This window comes from Abrus precatorius, unplaced genomic scaffold, assembly GCF_003935025.1.
Source record: "Abrus precatorius isolate BTA unplaced genomic scaffold, Abrus_2018 Scaffold7, whole genome shotgun sequence".
NCBI classification, from domain to species: Eukaryota; Viridiplantae; Streptophyta; class Magnoliopsida; order Fabales; family Fabaceae; genus Abrus; species Abrus precatorius.
The window spans coordinates 35,327,394-35,347,210 of record NW_020874417.1 but is presented as its reverse complement, the minus strand read 5'-3'; the positions used below and the strand labels follow the sequence as shown (position 1 = coordinate 35,347,210).

Sequence of the window (19,817 nt, the reverse complement as noted above, 5' to 3'; positions counted from 1 at the left end):
GACTTCGATTTTTCTATGAAAACCGGTAACTTTTACAATTTTTGCCTATTTTGTGGGACAATTATTTTTTAAAATTACGAGTCGCAGGACAGTGTTGTTTAAGAAGATATCGGGAATAAAAATGTTAAGCATTCTATTTGCAATAATATGAGACTCGAGCAGCACACTTTTTAAAAAAATAGATTAATTATAAAAACTATATTAAAAAATGTTTTAAAAAATATGTTAGTAACGTTTCTTTGGCAATGATAGTTAGCTTAGCCGGTGTATGAAACCAGCGGGGGATATGCTTGAGTTGGGTGGGAGTAGTCTTATCTATGTACGTAGCAATGTGGAGCTTAGTGGGGCATACGTTTATGTGGCCTCTACGATGCAACCAGTTGGGGATGACAATGAAACACCCATCTAATATGCCTTTCCCTGCCGATGGATAACATATCCAAGAATTCGGATTAAAAGTAGTAGTTGGGAGGAAAAGCTGTACCATTCGGGAGTTCTATGCAACTTTTGAAAGTGACTTTGACATTCTATGGTTATCCTAAAACAACAAATACCCAAGTTGGCAAACTCATCGCTTTGTGTTCTATCATCATGCAACAGTATTCTTAGTTTAAGCAATTTAATTTTTTTTCCTGTAGTTTGTTTATCGCAAACATGCGTGCTTCCATTATGCATTTGGCCGATGCAAAACTCCACTTTATTTTTCTTTCCATGAACAATGCTTTCCAAGAACCTTTTATTTTTCTTCACATATACACAATTGAAGTCAAATTATGTTTTCTCAGCATACAATGACAGAGAAATATACCAACTAAATTAAGGCCTTGGTAAATAACAGAGAAAAGGTCTCTTAAACTGGTACTAGCAATAGACAATTAAAATGTCTAAGGTAACTGGTAAGTACAGAACGTATCTAAAATGTCACAGTAGATGGAGTTACCTAGTGAATTTAAAGCATAACTAAAAAGTGATCAAGTGAGACAAGAGCATGTTCCAATAATTGTTAGGAAAGAAAGTGCTGTACAAATGGTAATGCTATTAACCCTTGACAACCCTTTCCCCAACCAGAGATATTTCTGGGAATTCCAAGGCCAAGGAGGTGTCTAGGATAACTGGTAATGCTTTTTTATGTCTTTTGAACAAAAGCAAAATTATTTTGGTAAGCGTTTGGGAGGATGGGCCTATTATGGGCCCTGCATGAGAGGCCACTTTACTCCACGTAGAGGGGGCAAACAACCACTGCATTGCAACTTGGTCCTACCAAATTTAAATGGCACATTCGACCAACAAGGGGAATTAGTAAACCAAACCCACTAAAAGCGTTCCGTGCATGATACTGAACTACTATTTAGTGTTAACTGCAACCAAATCTCTGCTGTCATATCCCCACCAGAGTCCGCGACTAGTAATCACATTATCTTAGATTATGTTTAATACAGACTAAGGTTGTATTCACTCAAGGTTTATCAAAGTTATTTTTGAGAAGGCGAGGTTTGTTATTCGAGAATGTGACATTTTAATATTTAGTATTAAATTCACAAAAATATTCTTGAAAATTATTAATTCTTAAGGATACTAGAAATGACAACAAGTGAATGTTAACCAGTAAATTGTGCATAAGTGAGGAAAATAAATGTCAGTATAGATTATAGATTATAGAAGAGATGAAATATTCTTTATCTTATGTTTCGTGGAGAATAATTAAGAAAATTCTCTCTCTCTCTCTCTCTTTTTCTAAGATGACCTAACTATTTTGTGTTTTTTTTTTTTTTGGTGAGAGTTAACATGAATACGTATACGGTGCAGTATATATTTTCTGAAAATAAAAATAAAGACTATTTCGGTCAATCACTTGCATAACCAAGATCTATCATATCATCTAACAGGAAGAGAATTGTATCTTGTAAGACTGAATTAATTTGAGCAATATATTAACTAAGTAAAAGATTAATCATGAAGGAAAAGACAATCCAACAGAGATATCAAACGAAGCAGAGAACAAAGTAAACAGCTTGCACGTAATCAATTAAGACATAATAAAAGACTGAACTTATGTTCGTGTGACCAAAATCCGTCTCTCTCATTTTTTTGTTTTTATGAAAAATGTGTCTCTTGTATATTGAGCTACGAATTCAAGAATCATGATAGTGTTTTTGTTCCCGTGAAGCAGTGGCTTGTGTCTTCATTGGCTAGCAGAAGTTATGCTACAATTCAATTTTGAGCATGTGAAAAGATAAAATTATATATGCCATAAAAAGGGACATTATACATATCATAACAGTAAATGGTTTATTTATTCAGTAGTACTTGAAATAAATATAATTTTCTCTGATTTCAGATATACGTAGTTTCTGCTGGTCAAATGAAAGTTTAAAATATTTCAAATAACACAAGTACTGTTGACATGCTAATTTTCAGAAATGTCGTCATTGCATTATTAACTTAAAAAATAATTGCTTTGGATACTGAAAATTTTTGTTATAGTGTGCAAATGATCTGTTTAAATAGAATTGTGAGATTTATTAGGAAAATAATGAGCATAATAAAATGTGAGAGACAATTGGGGAAGGTTGGGAGGATTTTCTTCTTTTTTTTTTCTGTGCTTTTTTGTCTATCCTTTATGGCTTTTGTTGTTCAATGTCCTCAGTAAACTAACAAAAGAATTGGATCACGGTCCAATAAAGGCTTTAGACCATATGTTCAATTTGTATATTCACGACAACTGACAAGATGTCGGACCCAGAAAAACAGAGGTTTAATCGATAGATCATATTCATAAACATACAATTTCATTAGTACTTGTCATTATCTCGTTTCCTTTGAATCTTAACACCTATGATCGGTGATTACATAGAAATATTGTGGCAGGATAACAATCACGTTCAATTAGGCCATCTTTAAGCAACCTTCTTTCCAAAAAGTTAGTGTAAACTATGCGTAAGATCGATGCTGCTGTTAAACTTGTTCTGAACATCTTTAACCTGAACTAATATTTTATTGCTAAAACAAACCATCATGCAGTGTCATCTAAGCTTTTTACCCCCTCATAACCCACTACCAAATATTTGGTAAACCGCAATGTGAAATCTTCCACTCGTGCTTTTATACGCAAGTACAAAAACATGATCTTCTTGAATTTGTGCATTTTTTTTTTTTACCTAATAAAAAGTTAGAGACAAATTAAAATGTAAAAAAAAAAGTATAAATGATAATATAACTAAATCTTGCTGATCAAGAACTACTTTCTAATTCCCGCCTTGATTTATACACTCACATTCTGGAAGAATAGATTTAGTTTCAAAATTAAACCACCAAGCTTTTCTCTAATCCTTTTCTCAATGCCAATCAAGACCAAAGGTATTGTTTGTGGATGTTGACACAAGCTGACAAGCATGCCTGTCTTTATCTTTTGCCATTTTTCGACATTGATTGTCCATGCTTTAAGAAAGCATTCTTCTCTCCCAACTCATAACGTGTCTCACGCCTCTCTTTACCCAATTTCAATTTAACTTTTCCTTCCTAAAAAGAACAATAAGAAACAAAGAAGGACCGCAACTCCACTTCATAATTTAAGATTACCCAATCTAACTTTCACACAAAATCATTTACGATTTTGTTTGAAGCCGAATTTAAGGAACTAATGGTTATAAAAATATATTTATTCTATTTTTTTAATCTTTAATCTAATAAAGATTTTACTATTCTGTGTATTTAAATCAGCCTAAAAAACTGACGTTAAGAAAATCAAATAATTTAAATTTAAGCAAGTGAAAATGTGCTTGTATTCTCATATCACGAAATAGTGAAATACCATGATCAGATGAAATAATACATATAGAGCAAGAGGAAGCCGAAAACTAAAATGCAATTATAACTCTATTTATGGCGACTTAAATAGAGAAGCAAAAATTTGATATGGAACAAAATATGTAGAAGATGCGATGAAATTGGTTGAATGGATTATTCGGGAATAGTGAGGAGCAGAGGGCGCCAATATTTTCTTTTCAATAAGGACCTGCAACGAAAACCGGTCCAAGCCGGGTTAGTTGAACCGGGTCCGTCACTCCAAGAATGGGCAACGGCTACGGAACCCAACATTGGAGTGGTGGCATCATGCACGTCGTCTTCTCTAGGCGGCGAAGACACAAAGAGGTCCTTCAGTGAGTGTCTCCGCAGGGGATCCTTCTCCAACACGTGTTCTTGTCGGCGAGTTGATCGGCTCAGGCTAAGCAAAGTGCGCAGCGTGGTTTTGGGCCGGCGGAACTGGACCAGAGGGCTCATCCTGGGGCTTTGGGTTCGGCTCTGCGCCACGCCACACGGCGTCGCGAATAGCTTGATTTTCTGCAATGCGGCCATCTCCTACTGAGTTATTTCTGCTCTCTATTCTCGTCTCTATTAAAAGAGAGTTAAAGTGAGTTTGAATTTGAATATTGATGATTGTGAGGGGACAAAGGTGGTTCATTGCTTCTAACAAGCATGGCATCTGTTTTGGGAATGGTTGCTTCTTTTCTTCCCAACATATTCATTACTTTCCTTTAATTTTATGCATCTTTCTTTCAGATTTCAAAGGGAAAAAGAGACTATGACCGATGTGATGCCCATGGAATTACGAGTAGGACTCAACTATTTTCCATAAAATAAATGCACCCATAAAAAGATGTTGGTGAGTCGGTGGAATAATCTTGCGATTTACAAGAACAAAGAATTGTTTCTTGAACTATTGGAAAGGAATATTTAAGAGGTGTTTTTCATATTTTAAGTATATTTTTAAAAAATGTATATAAATATATAATATCTAATTGTATATATAATATTAATTTTTAGTAGTTTAATAGAAGCTGCAAAAACAAAATGTACATATTTTTGTGATACATACCACTAAACATTTTAGTCACCCATGCATTCATGCGTTACCACTTACTAATTAGGCAATTGGTAGTTACAATGTACTGATAAGAAAGAAGTAATCTTACACAAATATTTTCTTTACCTTTAACTTTTCTTTCTTGGGTGAAGGTTCTCGTACTTTTTCTAGTGTCCTTAAGACTCTGAAATTATCATTTCCGTAACAATTTAAATTTACAAATATTTTAACATAATTAATATTTATTTAATATATTTTAAATTATTAATTGCATTACATTACCCTTTGTTTTTTCTGAGCATTCATCCAATGATGCGTCTACAAACTATTTTTCTGAGCAAACATATTGTCTGTCAACAAAACATGAAAAACTACTGTCATTAGAAAAAGTGATTAACCCCTTGAACTAGGCGTAGTAGATTCACATTCCCATTTCTCAGTCAAGGACTTGGGTGAAGCTGGTAGCTTTTGGTTCATGAAATATCCAACTTGACCTGAGTCCTGTGAGGCTGATGATGGTAGATGCACTTCTTCACCAGAAGAGATCCCAGCACTTTCATCTCTTAGCACTAGATCCTCACGCTCATATTTCCCACTTCCAAATTTCTGAAGTGCCTCCACAACTTCATCCATAGAAGGCCTCAATTCCCTGTCCCCTTGCACACACTGAATAGCCAGTTCTGCCACTGAAGTTAGCATCCTTGTAACTTGATGGTCCAACTCAAAACCAAGGGATGGGTCTACCAGCTCACAAAGTTTCCCTTTTTGAATCTTCTTTGAAGCTAGATTTGCCAATTTAACTTCATCCCTTTCCCTGGCTGCATCAACTGCAGGCATAGATGATATAAGCTCAATAAGAACAACCCCAAAGCTATACACGTCACTCTTGTCTGTGAGCTGGTAGCATTGGAAATATTCAGGGTCAAGATACCCCGGAGACCCTTGTGGAGCTGTGGAGACATGGGTGGCATCGTTGGGGAGCAATCTTGAAAGCCCAAAGTCTGCTACTTTAACTGAAAAATTGATGTCAAGCAGAATGTTGTTGGTTTTGACATCACGGTGAATGATGTTAGAAGCATGGAGATAGGCCAATGCAGTAGCAGTGTCAATGGCAATTTGCATTCGAATAGGCCATGTCAACACACCAACCCTTGATAAATTACCGTGGAGATGGCTAGCAACTGTGCCATTTGGAATGTATTCATATACAAGCAATAGCTCATGGCTGTGACGTGAAGTGCAGCCATAGAGGGACACGAGATTTTTATGGCGCAAGCGAGTGAGGATCTCAATTTCATTCATAAATTGTTCCACTCTCCTGTAATTGTGCTCAAATAGGTGTTTGATTGCAACTTCCCTTCCATCTCCGAGTTTCCCTGAGATCAATGCTATTGCTTAGTGAATCTATCATGCATAAAAGTAAAAGTGGAAATGAGCTATATATATATATATAATGCTGATGCTGACCATAGTAAACAGTGCCAAAGCCTCCATCTCCAAGCTTTCTAGTGAGGTCAAAATTGTTGGTTGCTTCTTGAAGGTCCTTATAAGAGAAGACGGGTACCCCAAAGAAGATCCTCTCCGTCTCTGAGTGGGGATCAGCATAAGCGTTTGTGGAATGTAATTGGCCTTGTGCACGACCACGACCATGTTTTCGTTTGCAACGCCATAAGAGGATCAATCCAAATACCATCGATGCTCCAATTCCGAGCCCTGTAAAGTGTGTGTCAACAGCTACCAGCAATTTTTTTGAGTAAATTCTGTATTATCCTAAAAAAAATTTATGTGCACCGTACTAAAAGAAAATTAGATCAATAAAAAATATATATATCAAATTAAAAAATATTATATATAATTTATTTAAAATTATATTATTTATATTATTTGTTATATAATTTTATTATATATATATATATAATTTCTTATTTTATTTTTATTACTTTTTTATAAATTTTTTTTATTAATTTTTTTTATTTTTTAAATAAAATATAATTTATATTTAAGCAATTTTTATTTATTATAAATAAAAAATAATTATAACATAATATATTAATATAATAATTAAATATTAATAATAATAAAATTAAAAATATGAAAATATATTAATATAATATTATTATATTTTTAAAAAAATTTAGTTTGTTTAATTTTAATAATATTTTATTTTTATTCAAAAATCTAACCATTCCTTAACTTGTTTAAATATAATAAATATAATAATTTATTATTAAATAAATTTAATATAAAATATATTTTATTTGAAATTAAACATTTATCATAAAATAAAATAAAAAAAATTAAATATACACAATATATAATAATAATAATAATAATAATAATAATATATAGCAAATAATATAACTTGAAATATATTATACATAATATTTTTTTTAACTTAGACATGTATTTTTTTTATTAATCTAAATTATTTGAGTACAGTATTTATTAAAAAATTTAGAGTATCACTTTATACGCCTCTTTTTTTTTTCTTCAAATTTAGTAAAATATTAATCTGAGTATTTATTACCTGGTTGCTTGTTAATTATCCAAAAGGGTTCTCTTCTATTTCTGATTTGCACACAAGAGACAAATATATAGCGGAATTGTTTTGACAAAACAAAAGTTATTTTATTTTGTTTTTGAAGAGTATATAAAGTATCATGGTAGTGAATTTCCAAATAAGTATATTCCATTTTGTTTCAAATTATATTCCGCTTAAAAAAAAAAAAAGGACCTGTTAGAACCTCTCAAACAAAGTTGGGAAAAGAAGGGGTTTAATGTCAAAATTTGATGCACATGTTTTATACGTAATGCACAAAATCAATTAAATTTGGAAGCACAAACTACTAAACTGAAGAGAAATATACTTAAATAATTTCTTTGCACAAAAAAAATTTACAATAAAAGAAAATTATAAGATAAGACAATTAATATAATAAAAATAAAAAACTAATATTATAAAAAAATATTAAAAATCTGTACGTCACCTAGCCCCAATCCTAGTTTCCAAGTTCCACTCCTCCTCCTGCATAATTTAAAAGTAGTAATAAATTTATATAACAATTTTTATAATGCTTTAATCTCTTTTCATTATATTATCCATTAATTTTTTATATTTTTCTCTTTTTTATTTATTTTATTTTTACAAATTATGGTATATATTAATTATATAAATAAATTTTTTATTAAATAGAAAAAATTTAATGTGTACTAAAGGATATTAAATATCATAACATTACAATAAAACTTTATGGATTTATGGAAAATAAATTTTTATTAATAATCACAAAATATTACATAATTTAATGCATTAATAAAATTAAATATTATAGTTTTAAAAAAATATTTATTAACTTTTTATTATATAAATATAACATTAAATGTAATAACATTTAAAAAATTTGTTGAAGTATTACCTTGTGGCACAATAAACTTTACTCTTGTTGTCAAGTTGGCAATGGCCAGCACTGTGGTGGCACCGGTTACAATAATCTGAAGGGGAGAATTGAATGGTAAATTTAGGAGTAAAATATGGCCATGGGTTTCCTGATAACACAAAACCTTCACCAACCGGAAAGTAATGCGTTGAACATGTGGACACTAAAGAATGCAGGGAGGCATCGTCAGAGTTTGAAGGGCCGAAGTAAATATCAAATTCAGAACAGGTTTTATTTTTGAAGAAATTTGAAGGGATCATTTTAAGGGTTTTACTTTTGTTGCATTGGAATGCGGTTATATTTTTTTCTATATAAAATGAACCAAAAGAAGAGTGGGGAGGGAGAGTAATATTATAGCTGAAGGCCTTACAATTACAACTAGCATTTTGCAAAACCTCCCTGAAATCATGGTCAATAATAGAAATACTATACCACCACCTCCACCTCTGCTCAACTTTTGTAACTTGGAACCGTTTTCCTCCATTGTTCAACCGCACATGCTTCTCTGCTGTTTGGTTACTATCATCACAACCATAGATTGCTAAAGCACCACACTCCTTGCGTTCTATTGTGGTAAAAGGGAATCCAATCGTCCCAAGATTTCCACAATCAAATAAGTGTGGACAAGCTTCATGGCTCCCAGTGGCTGGGAGACGAAGCACTGTTAGACCACAAAACAAAACATAAACCTCAGACACCCTCAAACCCCTCACTCTCACGTCATCAAAACCTCCCATTATTTTCTTCGCAAGTTGTAACTCCCACTTCTTCACAGCATATAAAAATATTTGGAACCAATTGATACGCCAATTGACTAGGAAAATTATTTCACAAGTCTTTTCAATAAGCCTTGTCCTGTGCATTGTAAAATGTCGGTCCCCATCAATTTTGAAAATTAAACAAACGAATATCTTATATAACTTTTAAATAATATAAATAAAAAATATATTTGTCAAAATATTTATAATGAAAAATTAGTAGACGTGTGTCTTATATTTCACATATAAAGATAAATATGGTTAATTAATTAGAGAACTAGTTATAGAAAAAATAATTCTAGAATTTAAATGAAAATTACCATCTTTTATTGAAAATAATTTAACTAATATTTCAAACAGTCTAAATGCATCTCAAATTACATATAAGATATGGGGAAAAAAACTCATGAAAATTATTTATAATTCCTATAAACTCTTTTTAGCTTATATTTATAATTTTTTTTTGTATTTTATAAAATCAATTCTTTACAGTTTATTTTAATAAAATTTTTCATCAAATTTATGATATAATAAAAATAATTAATAATATTTTAACATTTTACACAAATAAATATAATTTTTATCTTTAATTAAATAAATAAATAAATAAGTAGGTAATAAATTTGTTGATCCCGACCGAACTGGATTTATAATTAATTACCATAAATTTGAGACCTAATTTTCTAGCTGTTCGTTGTGAATATTGACTAGAAGTATATAAAACAAAATCACTTTCAACTTCTGTTATTCTAACAGCTAAATTTAATTTTATATTATATATAATATTATACAATTGTTTTTATTTATTTGTTATATACATGTATCTTAAAAATATTTTTTAACTATAAAAAAATTAAAATTTCTCTTAAAATGATACAGAAAATATTTATCTTCAGACAAAATAAAGGTCAGTGTGAAACAATATACTTTCTCGTTCCGTGTTCAACCCACAACACAGCAAACGGAAATCATCTAGTATGAAAGGAAATTATCATGATCGTGATTGATTAATGAATAAGATTATTGATGATGCCCATAATTACTCAAAGATTAAATTGTATTGAATATTTTTATTTACTAAAAGTACAAGTATTAATCTTTTTTATATTTTTATGTAATAACTGTATGCTAATACTTAAGTACTCCTATACTTCACTTTTATTTTATTAATCACTATTTTTATTCTTTAACTATAGACACATTTGCATTTATTAACATTTATCGAATAAAATCATTGGTTAAGACAGTCAGCATTTTCAAATTGTTGATCTCAACAAACGCTCTTCAAAAAGTAAAACGAAGATTGAAGTTGCAAGTCATTAGTGATTACATATCTGTAGCAAAGTTGAGGAAGACTAAAATCTTGTTGGTTGACTACTAAACGTGATTCAGATTCCAGCTTCAAATAATATCAAGAAAAAAAATGTTTTATTTTTAGGTTAGAAAGTTTGTGATTCAAAATAAAATGAAAAGTACAATTACTAAATAAATAGTCTGTTTGGTACACGAAATTAAACACAGAAATTGATGTTTAAAATTCAGATTGGACCTAAATTATAGTTAAATCATCTTAAGGTGTCTTTTTTAATTGAAACTACAGTTTTGAAGTTAAATTTCATAGAACTTTAACGCGATTGAAACAAATATTTTTCAATTCATAACTATACCCATTAAATTATAATTTCTAATTTCACATTTTCACCCCACAATATATATTGCTCTTTATACTTTCATAGTCGTCACCGTGTTATCATTAATGTCATTATTATTAAAAACTAATCATTCAAGACTCAACAAGGAACCAAGCTAGAGAAATCCCTCTGATGGTATTTTATACTATACAAATATATGATCTGATTTGTTAACTATTAAGTGCCATGTGAGTTAAATAATATATTAATACTTCATGGCTAAAACTTCTAGTGTTCAATAAATGTGTTATATTAGGGCAAAATAAGAGTTTTAAGAATAGTTTGAAAGAGTTTATTAAAATACTTTATAATTTTAAAAACTTATTTTAATAATATTTTTGTATAGTTTATTAAAATGATCTATTTTAATTTAAATAAATAAATTTTGTAATTTAATTTTATGGTATAAATTTATCGTATAACAAAAAATGATAAACAAACGCTTCATTAAACAATTACCCAAATACATCCTTATGTAATAAAATAAAAAACCGAATAAAATATTTTTTCCACGGATTAAAGATAATACTGATTTGTTGATCTTTACTTTAGCAACACGTATGAGCTTAGTTATTTTAGACTCCATTTACACAATAGCAAAATATAACTTCTCGAAACACTTTTAATTGAAGTTAAATTCTAGTCATTTTTGCAGAAGTTGTATATATTAAATTAAAGTATTCCATAATTTTATATATAAAATTAAAGATACCACAATTATATATAATACACGCTATAACATCTTAATATAATTATAACTATACGTAATTAAATAATTATATTAAATATGTACTTGAGAACTCACAAATCATAAATAATTATTGTTTTTAAGTAACTTATACTATTTTTCTTATTTAATTGCTATTATCTTATAGAGTAACTATCTAATGGAACAATAGTTATATAATCCTAATAAATGAGATAATGGTTATATAACTCTAATAAGAGCAGAAATTTTTCATTAGGTACATAAAATGACTTAACCCATCACAAGTCATTTATATTAAAAGCACAATCATAAAAAATCTATATAATTATTAATAATTATATATATTTATTTTATATTATAATTAATAATATAATTATAATAATTTAATAATATTAATATACAAATTAATATTAATATTAAAAAATTTAACAATTTTCACTACAACATCCATTGTGACATAAGAGCAGGAAAATTGTGCCAACAATTTTTAGAAAACGAGCCAAAAAAATATTCTCAAGTTGTCTTCTGATATATTCTTTTTTTGGCGGCTAATCATCATATTTTTTAAATACAAAATTTTGTCTGAACAAACGCGTACATTGCATTTGTTATTTTAGAAATAACGTAAACAAATAGAAAAAGAAACATAATCTTTTCTTGTTTGACACAACATATTTATAAAAAAAAAGAGAATAATTTTTCATGTAAAATTCCAACAACAAAAAATTAATCTCATTGTGTTGAGGATTTTCTCTCGTGTTTTTTTTACAGAGGGTTCACAACTTTTTCTGTTTTTATTATTCACTAGTTTGTTCTTTCTTCTTCCTTATACATATATAAAAATTCAAATCTTTGTATACTTTTTTTAAAAAAAAATTTCATCTAAATAAAACATAAAGATTTTTAATATTTTTATTTTTATTCGTTCAAATCATATAATTTGTTTACTTTATTTATGTCGGATATCTCTTTTACTTTTTTTTTCTTTTATTATGCAAGTTGTAACGCAGTAATTCCAACTGCTTGTAGTAGTATAGAAAAGGAAAACAAAGAATGCCTAAACGAGTGTTCCAATGTAATGAGTTGACTGATACTACTTTGGGGGGACAATAATATGATATCATACTATTTTTTAGAGTACGAATTTAACAATTCACCGCATAAATGGTCATTGCAGACTCAAGTCATAAGAAGATTGACTCACAAAATTATAAACCGCTGGAGAAATCTGATTTTCAGCAAAGTCTATACGGTAACATATACCCTCAGAAAAAATTAACAAAATTGAGTATCCTCTGACCTTGGGCGTACAACATAGTAGCTTCATTCTTAGTCATAACAAATCTACCCTAACCTCAGTCCCGCGGGTAGTGAAAAACATTACTTCTTCACTGTGCGAGGTCCCATCACCATCATCATTTCCTTGTACTAGATCCTCATATTCATAATTCCCACCTTCAATTCTCACGAGTGTTTTAAGAACTTGTTCCATGGAAGGTCTTAATAACTTGTCTCCTTGCACACACTGAAAAGCCAATTCTGCCACTGAAGTTAGCATCCTTTTAACTTCACGGTCTGACTCAAAACCAAGGGATGGACCCACCAACTCACCAAGTTCACCTTTCTGAATTTTCTTTATGGCTAGATTTGCCAAGTTAATTTCATCCCTTTCCCTCCCTGCATCAACAGCTGGCATAGATGATATTAACTCAATGAGCACAACCCCAAAGCTATACACATCACTCTTATCTGTGAGCTGGTAGCATTGGAAATATTCAGGATCAAGATATCCCGGTGTCCCTTGTGGGGCTGTGGAAACGTGGCTTACGTCATTGGGGAGCAACCTTGAAAGCCCAAAATCTGCTACTTTAACTGAAAAACTAATGTCAAGTAGAATGTTGTTGGTTTTGACATCACGGTGAATGATGTCGGAAGCATGGAGATAAGCCAATGCTGTTGCCGTCTCAATCGCAATTCGCATTCGAATTGGCCATGTCAGCGAACTAGCTCTTCCAAAATCGCCATGTAGATGGTAGGCAAGTGTGCCATTAGGGACATATTCGTAGACAAGAAGTAGCTCGCGGCTGTGGCGTGAGGTGCAGCCATAGAGGGACACGAGATTTCTGTGGCGCAGACGAGTGAGAATCTCAATTTCATTCATAAACTGTTGCACTCTCCTGTAATTGTTCTCGAACAAGTATTTCACTGCAACTTCCCTTCCATCTTGGAGTTTTCCTGCTTTTTAAGTAACAATTATTCGCGGCTAGCTATTAAGCATTATTAAAACAAATAAGATAATACAGTTATTCAATTCATTTATGTAAAAATGGAAATGTGTGATTTATTATTCGTACTGACCATAGTAAACGCTGCCGAAGCCTCCATCTCCAAGCTTTCTAGTGAGGTCAAAATTGCTGGTTGCTTCTTGAAGCTCCTTATAGGAGAAGACGGGTACACCAAAGAAGATCCTCTCCGTCTCTGTGTCTGGATTTTCGTAGGGATCAACTGGAGTGTTTCTTGATTGGAATGGACCTTGTGCGGAACCATATTTCCGTTTACAGTGCCGTAATGCGAAGAATAACCCAAACATTATTATTATCCATGGAGCAATAACACCTATACCTGCCATGGATAGTCACGTACATTTTATTTGTTTTAATAATAATTATAACTCCGCCCATAGCCACCTACATTTTGAGTTACATTTTATAAAATTATTAAAGCTATTCATTTTATTTGTTTTAATAACAATTATAACTCCACCCATAGTCACGTACAGGTTGAGTTACATTAATCCGTGCTTTAGATTGGGCAAACAAGTTAATTATAATTCTTTTTAAATTACATATATCTTTAACAAAAAATAATTGTGTGATGTAAGAATATTTAGAGTATGATATGACTATTTTTTTTTTTGTAGATTTTTTTCACGCACAACTTAAATTCATGATCTTACTTAAAATGAATTGCAGAGTACCATTTAATATAGTCACCTATTGATAGGTTAAAAGAAAAATAATAAGAGAAAGGAGTCAACCATTTAAATATCTTTTAAAATATTATAATAATAAATTTAAAGCTAACAATATTATCGTGTGAATGTTCGTAAGGAATAGATAAATCAACTGTTGGTATGGAGAAAAAAAAAATGATGATGTTTAATGTGGAATGAGAGGTACAGCGTGTCGCTCAAGGATATATCACTACTTTAGAGTATACTATTCTACGTGCAAGAAAATAATTCAAGATTAAATTTTATTTAGATATTCTCTAAAGAAAGGGAAAAGAAAAATATACACATTCTGATAATAACATTAATAATTTTTTTAACTGATATGTTTTCAATTTGTAGCAATACCATGTAGTGAAATTATATTAAAAACAATAAATATTTGGGTTGTAATATGAGTAAAAATATATTAAACAAATAACCGTGATGACACGTACAATGTGTGAAAAAAGTATCTATTTTAATATAAAAATAATCCAGGTTTATTTTGATCATATTGTAAATTTAACAAGAATATAGTAAATTATTTTTCTTATTTATAAAATTTGAGAAAGAGGAAAATAGTAGAAAAAAAAATAGATTCACCGATAAAGTGTGCAAATTTCACATGAATTAGTCTATATTAAAGAGTTTGTTTCTATGGGAACTGTGAACCCGTTCTTATATAATTAAAAAAAATCTCACAAAATTCGTTAGTAACGTACATAAACAAAGTTGGAATTGTTTTATGAACATGCAAAAATTTGGGAAGCATAAGCTACCAAAATTGAATATATTACGTTACCTAATACCCATCCTGGCTTCCAATCCGAATTTCTTTTATCCTTCCTGCAAATAATTTGAAAAAAAAACTTGTTTGGAGTAAATAATAAAAAATAAAATTATGGATAGCCTAGTAAAGTAGTGCCAGTTTAGAACAACAAAATGATCACTCAATTGCAGAATGTAGTAATCAAATCTGAAATAATTTAGAGAAATATTACGTCGACTCTTACTTGTTACTCTTTCTTTTCTATGTTATTTATATGATAATTTTTACCAAATCATATATATTGAAAAAATTAACTGTGTCGCTTTAATATCGATCATTAATAGTGAGCAATCCCAAATATAAAAAAAAAAAAGAATTAAATATTTATAAAATTTTGTAAGTTATCTTATGAACAAAATCATAAAAAATTTCTAACACTATCTTATAAAAGGGACCAAAGAAAATATTTTGTAGCTCATAACCAAATTATGAATTATCCAAAATAAAATGTGGATACGAACACAAGGATCTAGCATTGTACCATGTGATGACCGAACATATATATTAATTTAGAGAGATATATAATACCTTTGGGCGCAATAAACTTTTCCTTGGCTGGCAAGTCGACATTGGCCTCTATGATGAAGACACAGCAAACACTCATCTGAGGGAAGGAACTGCATGGGAATCTCAGCAGTTAAGAATGCAAATGGGTTTGCAGAGATTGCAAAGCCATTAATGGGAAGCTGAACCATTGAACAAACTGCTAGAGAGCGCTGAGACACGTCATCAGAGTGTGGAGGGCCTATGAAGATATCATAGCCACAGCTTGTATTTTTGAGGAAAGTTTTTGGAGGGTTGACTTTGAGGATGCGGTTGCATTTGAACAGTGTTATATTATTAAGTAAGGTATAATAACCCAAGGGAGAACTGGGTGGAAGTGTAACATTATGGCTGAAGGTTTCACAACTTTCTGATAGCAAAAGTTTGTTGAGATCTTCATCAATAAAGTAAACTGTAGTAGTGACAAAATCCAACTCAAATTTTCTAACCTTAATCGAGGTTGTTCCAAAACTTAATATGACATTTTGCCCTGAATTTGGATTATGATCATCGCAACCATGGATTGACCATATACCACAATCTGGGCGTTCTACCTTGGTGAAAGGGTAGCCAAACCTCCCATGGCTTCCACAATCAAAATAGGGTGGACAATCTTCATGGTCCCCATTTCCAATTCCAGCCCACAGAATGACAAGCGTCATCCAAAGCATGTCAACTTGAAACATCTTGGAAACCAATCCTCAACTCGTGAACAAAGCTCGTCCAAAAACCAACAATTTATAAAGGATAAAACGTGCTCTTGGTTATTACAAATATGATTATATTTAGTTTCATTTAAAATTTTGTTAATTGTTTTTATAAATTTATATTTTTTGAAAATAATTTTTACCACTCTTATTAAAATAATCAAATTATTGATGATCAAACAAAATTAAGAAATAAGTCTTCCATGTAAAATTATAAAAAGTCTCTTTTAATGTTAAACAATCCCATCAAATTGAGGATGGTAACATATGTCGCAATTACATTAACTGAAATTCAGATTTTTTTATACAATCAGTTGGAAGTTTTTTTATTTTTATTTTTATTTTTTTATAGCATATCAAGTCATTAACATAATATTTTAATCTTAATATTAATTAAAGTCAATATATATTATTATATTTTAAAATATTCGTAAAGTAAGTAGTTAAACTAATAATTTATCTATTAAATAAATAATGAATATATTTATTTATATAAATAATACATAGCTGTTTTATTAACATAAATTTTATATAATAAAAATAAAAAATTAATTATTAATATATTTTAAAAAGTTTTTAATTTTTATAAATACGATATAATTATTTTTATAAGAATAATTGAAAATTTAATTATAAAATAAATATATATATTCTAAATAATAAATTATTTTAAAATTTATTAAAATAATATAATAGATAAATAAAAAAACTTTAAAATATTCTTTTAAAACGGATTGTTTGTCGCAACCTGTGTCACAACTCACGAAGACACGGGTCGTTCCAGATTATCTCAGACACGGTTTTTAGTATCATAACTATAGGTAACTTTTAAAAAATTTATATTTCAGTTTTTTTAATAATTTGTATAGTAAAAATTAATATATTAATATTAACAGTTGGTATAAATCTTAAAATTTTAATTTTAATTAAAAATAATATTACTTTGAATTATAATATATTATAATAATATAAATTTTAAAAAACTTTGTTAACCTCAACTCTACTAATAATAATAAAATTTTATTAGAAAGAGAAGTATTTATTATATTTTATAATTTTAATATAATAATTATATATTTTTTTATAAATTTTTTATTTATAAATATTTAAATTTATCTTTAAAAATTAAGGTTAACTAAACTCAGTTTTAAATATTTTCTTTAAATTAAAACTAGGGGTAGACCGTTGATACGGTAGTTGACTTTGGAAGATATAAACAAAGTAGGCCCTGGAGCTGGGCCTAGTCAATGACGTGAAGCACAAAACACGGTTTGGTTGACCTTTCATGTCTTTCACTTTCAGAGAATGTTTTGTTCGTGTTGGTCAATTGATGGGTGTATTCATAATTGGTCATGCATGTTCGTATACTCGACGGCAAGATTTTCAACCTTTTCAAATATTCAACTTTGCAGCAAGATTCATTTCCAGAGTCAACCTTTTCAGCAAAATAATAACTAAATCATGCATCACTCGACAGCAACGATGAAAGAAGAAACACTTTGAATATCATTTTTGGAGTACATTTCTTCTTCGTTATTAAGAAGTATAGATTTGAACTTTTGATTTCTTGCAACTTAATTGCTTAAACTCTTTTTTATTATTGGTCATTCAAAATATCTTAGTCTTTTTTCTTCTTCCTCATTCCTTTCTTCAAAAACAAAAGCATTTAGCACAGTTAACAAATAATTTCTAATTTAAACAAACTTTTGCTTATATCTTATATTCTTCTTTCTGAACAGTCACTGTTCCACAACTAATATTTTCACATGTATTTAGCTTCTTTTTTTTCCTTTACTAAAAACCTTTTGTACTGAATTATATATTCATGTTAATAAATAAATAAAAAGCTTAAAAATTCAAAACATTTGTAATGGAATTTATCGAGTTATATTAGTATATTAAATATTGTTATATAATATAATAGTGTGGGAATATGACAATGATGGAATATAATAAGAAAAAGAGAATTAAATATTATATACATACAAGGCAATATGAGCCAATTTGCTTATCCTGTAATCCACAGAGTGTTGAATAAACAAACTTGTTGTCGGCCCACATCTTAGTAACTCTTCTAACACAATTCAACCAAAGTCCAGGCCGAGAAAACAAAAACCTTTCTACACCAAAAACAAAATTCAACCCATAGTGAAGTAATTGGAATGGAGCAAACCAGCCCTAATTGTTTATATTTTGTCCTTAATTATTTACGTGAATTTTTTATCAAACTATATTACTGAACTCAAGATATTGTATGTGATATTTTGATTTAAAAATCCAATAACAACCATATAAAAAAAATTAATGTAAGTTTTACAACAATGGTAATACAATCCAAGTAGGGAGGAGTTAGCCCACCCCGAATTATTGTTAATTTTTTAAAAACAATTCATAAATTATATTTAAAATTAATTTTTTGAAATCGTTTTATAAAATTTAATTTCTAAAAGTAATGAAAAGGATGGGACGGTTAAAGAAAAGGACGGTAATAACCCCTTCTTCATATATAAACCCTACTACATCAACAATGGCCGAGTCCCCACACCTCCTATTAGTATTCCGGGATTGCTTTTTTTACCATTTTTTAAAATTATTTTTTACGTTATTTTTATTTTTTATAATTTTTTAAATTATCCATTATAATCGACAAAAAAATTCTTTAATACTCTTATATCATTTTCGGCATAACATTATTCATACATAATCTATTAAAACTAAATAAAACAATTTTGAAAGAAAACGTTATAAAAAATAGTAGTAACGTAAAAGAAGAGAAAGTGCCAAAAACTAATCTTCTTAATACTCGTATAAATACAATGAAACAGCAACTGCCCCGTGAATTTGAAAGTAATTTTACAAAGTCATTTTTTGTTTAATTATACTTTATTATTATTATCGTAGTTGTTACCGAGCCGCCAATAAAACACTCAGAATTCAATCACTTGCATCGGTGAGTACATATTATGAAATTTAAAATTTATATGCTCATGTTGTATTTACATTTTTACGTTGCCTCAAAAGCTCAACCTTGCACCAGACTATATATGGCACCCCAAATAGCTTAACCACTTATTGACATTAAACAAAAAAATTCAAAGTGCATGAGAAGATAAGATAAATTGATTCTTGTATTTACAATTATTACAGCCCAATATTAAGTATTAATGAAAATTATGAGTGGGTGGGGGGGATAGATCATTTCATCCAAACAAGTTATGTTAATTTTTTTTATATTTATTTATCTTTTCATAAATATTAATCAAAATTCACTTTTTTTAAGGATTAAT

The 19,817-nt window shown here is 29.5% G+C and overlaps 2 protein-coding genes across 2 annotated transcripts; both read right to left on the bottom strand.

Annotated features, from left to right (window-relative positions):
• Nucleotides 1-5,257: 5,257 nt before the first annotated feature.
• LOC113871895 (LEAF RUST 10 DISEASE-RESISTANCE LOCUS RECEPTOR-LIKE PROTEIN KINASE-like 1.1) lies at nt 5,258-9,164 on the bottom strand. The gene is made up of 4 exons (XM_027508986.1): nt 8,281-9,164; nt 7,841-7,889; nt 6,332-6,590; nt 5,258-6,240 (listed from the first exon to the last, which is right to left on the bottom strand). The coding sequence occupies exons 1-4, from the start codon at nt 9,162-9,164 to the stop codon at nt 5,258-5,260; spliced, it is 2,175 nt and encodes a 724-aa protein (XP_027364787.1).
• A 3,628-nt stretch (nt 9,165-12,792) lies between these two features.
• Nucleotides 12,793-16,509, bottom strand: LOC113871894 (LEAF RUST 10 DISEASE-RESISTANCE LOCUS RECEPTOR-LIKE PROTEIN KINASE-like 1.1). The gene is made up of 4 exons (XM_027508985.1): nt 15,809-16,509; nt 15,236-15,297; nt 13,818-14,090; nt 12,793-13,694 (listed from the first exon to the last, which is right to left on the bottom strand). Exons 1-4 carry the CDS (start codon nt 16,507-16,509, stop codon nt 12,793-12,795), a joined length of 1,938 nt encoding a protein of 645 aa, XP_027364786.1.
• Between the last annotated feature and the right edge of the window lie 3,308 nt (nt 16,510-19,817).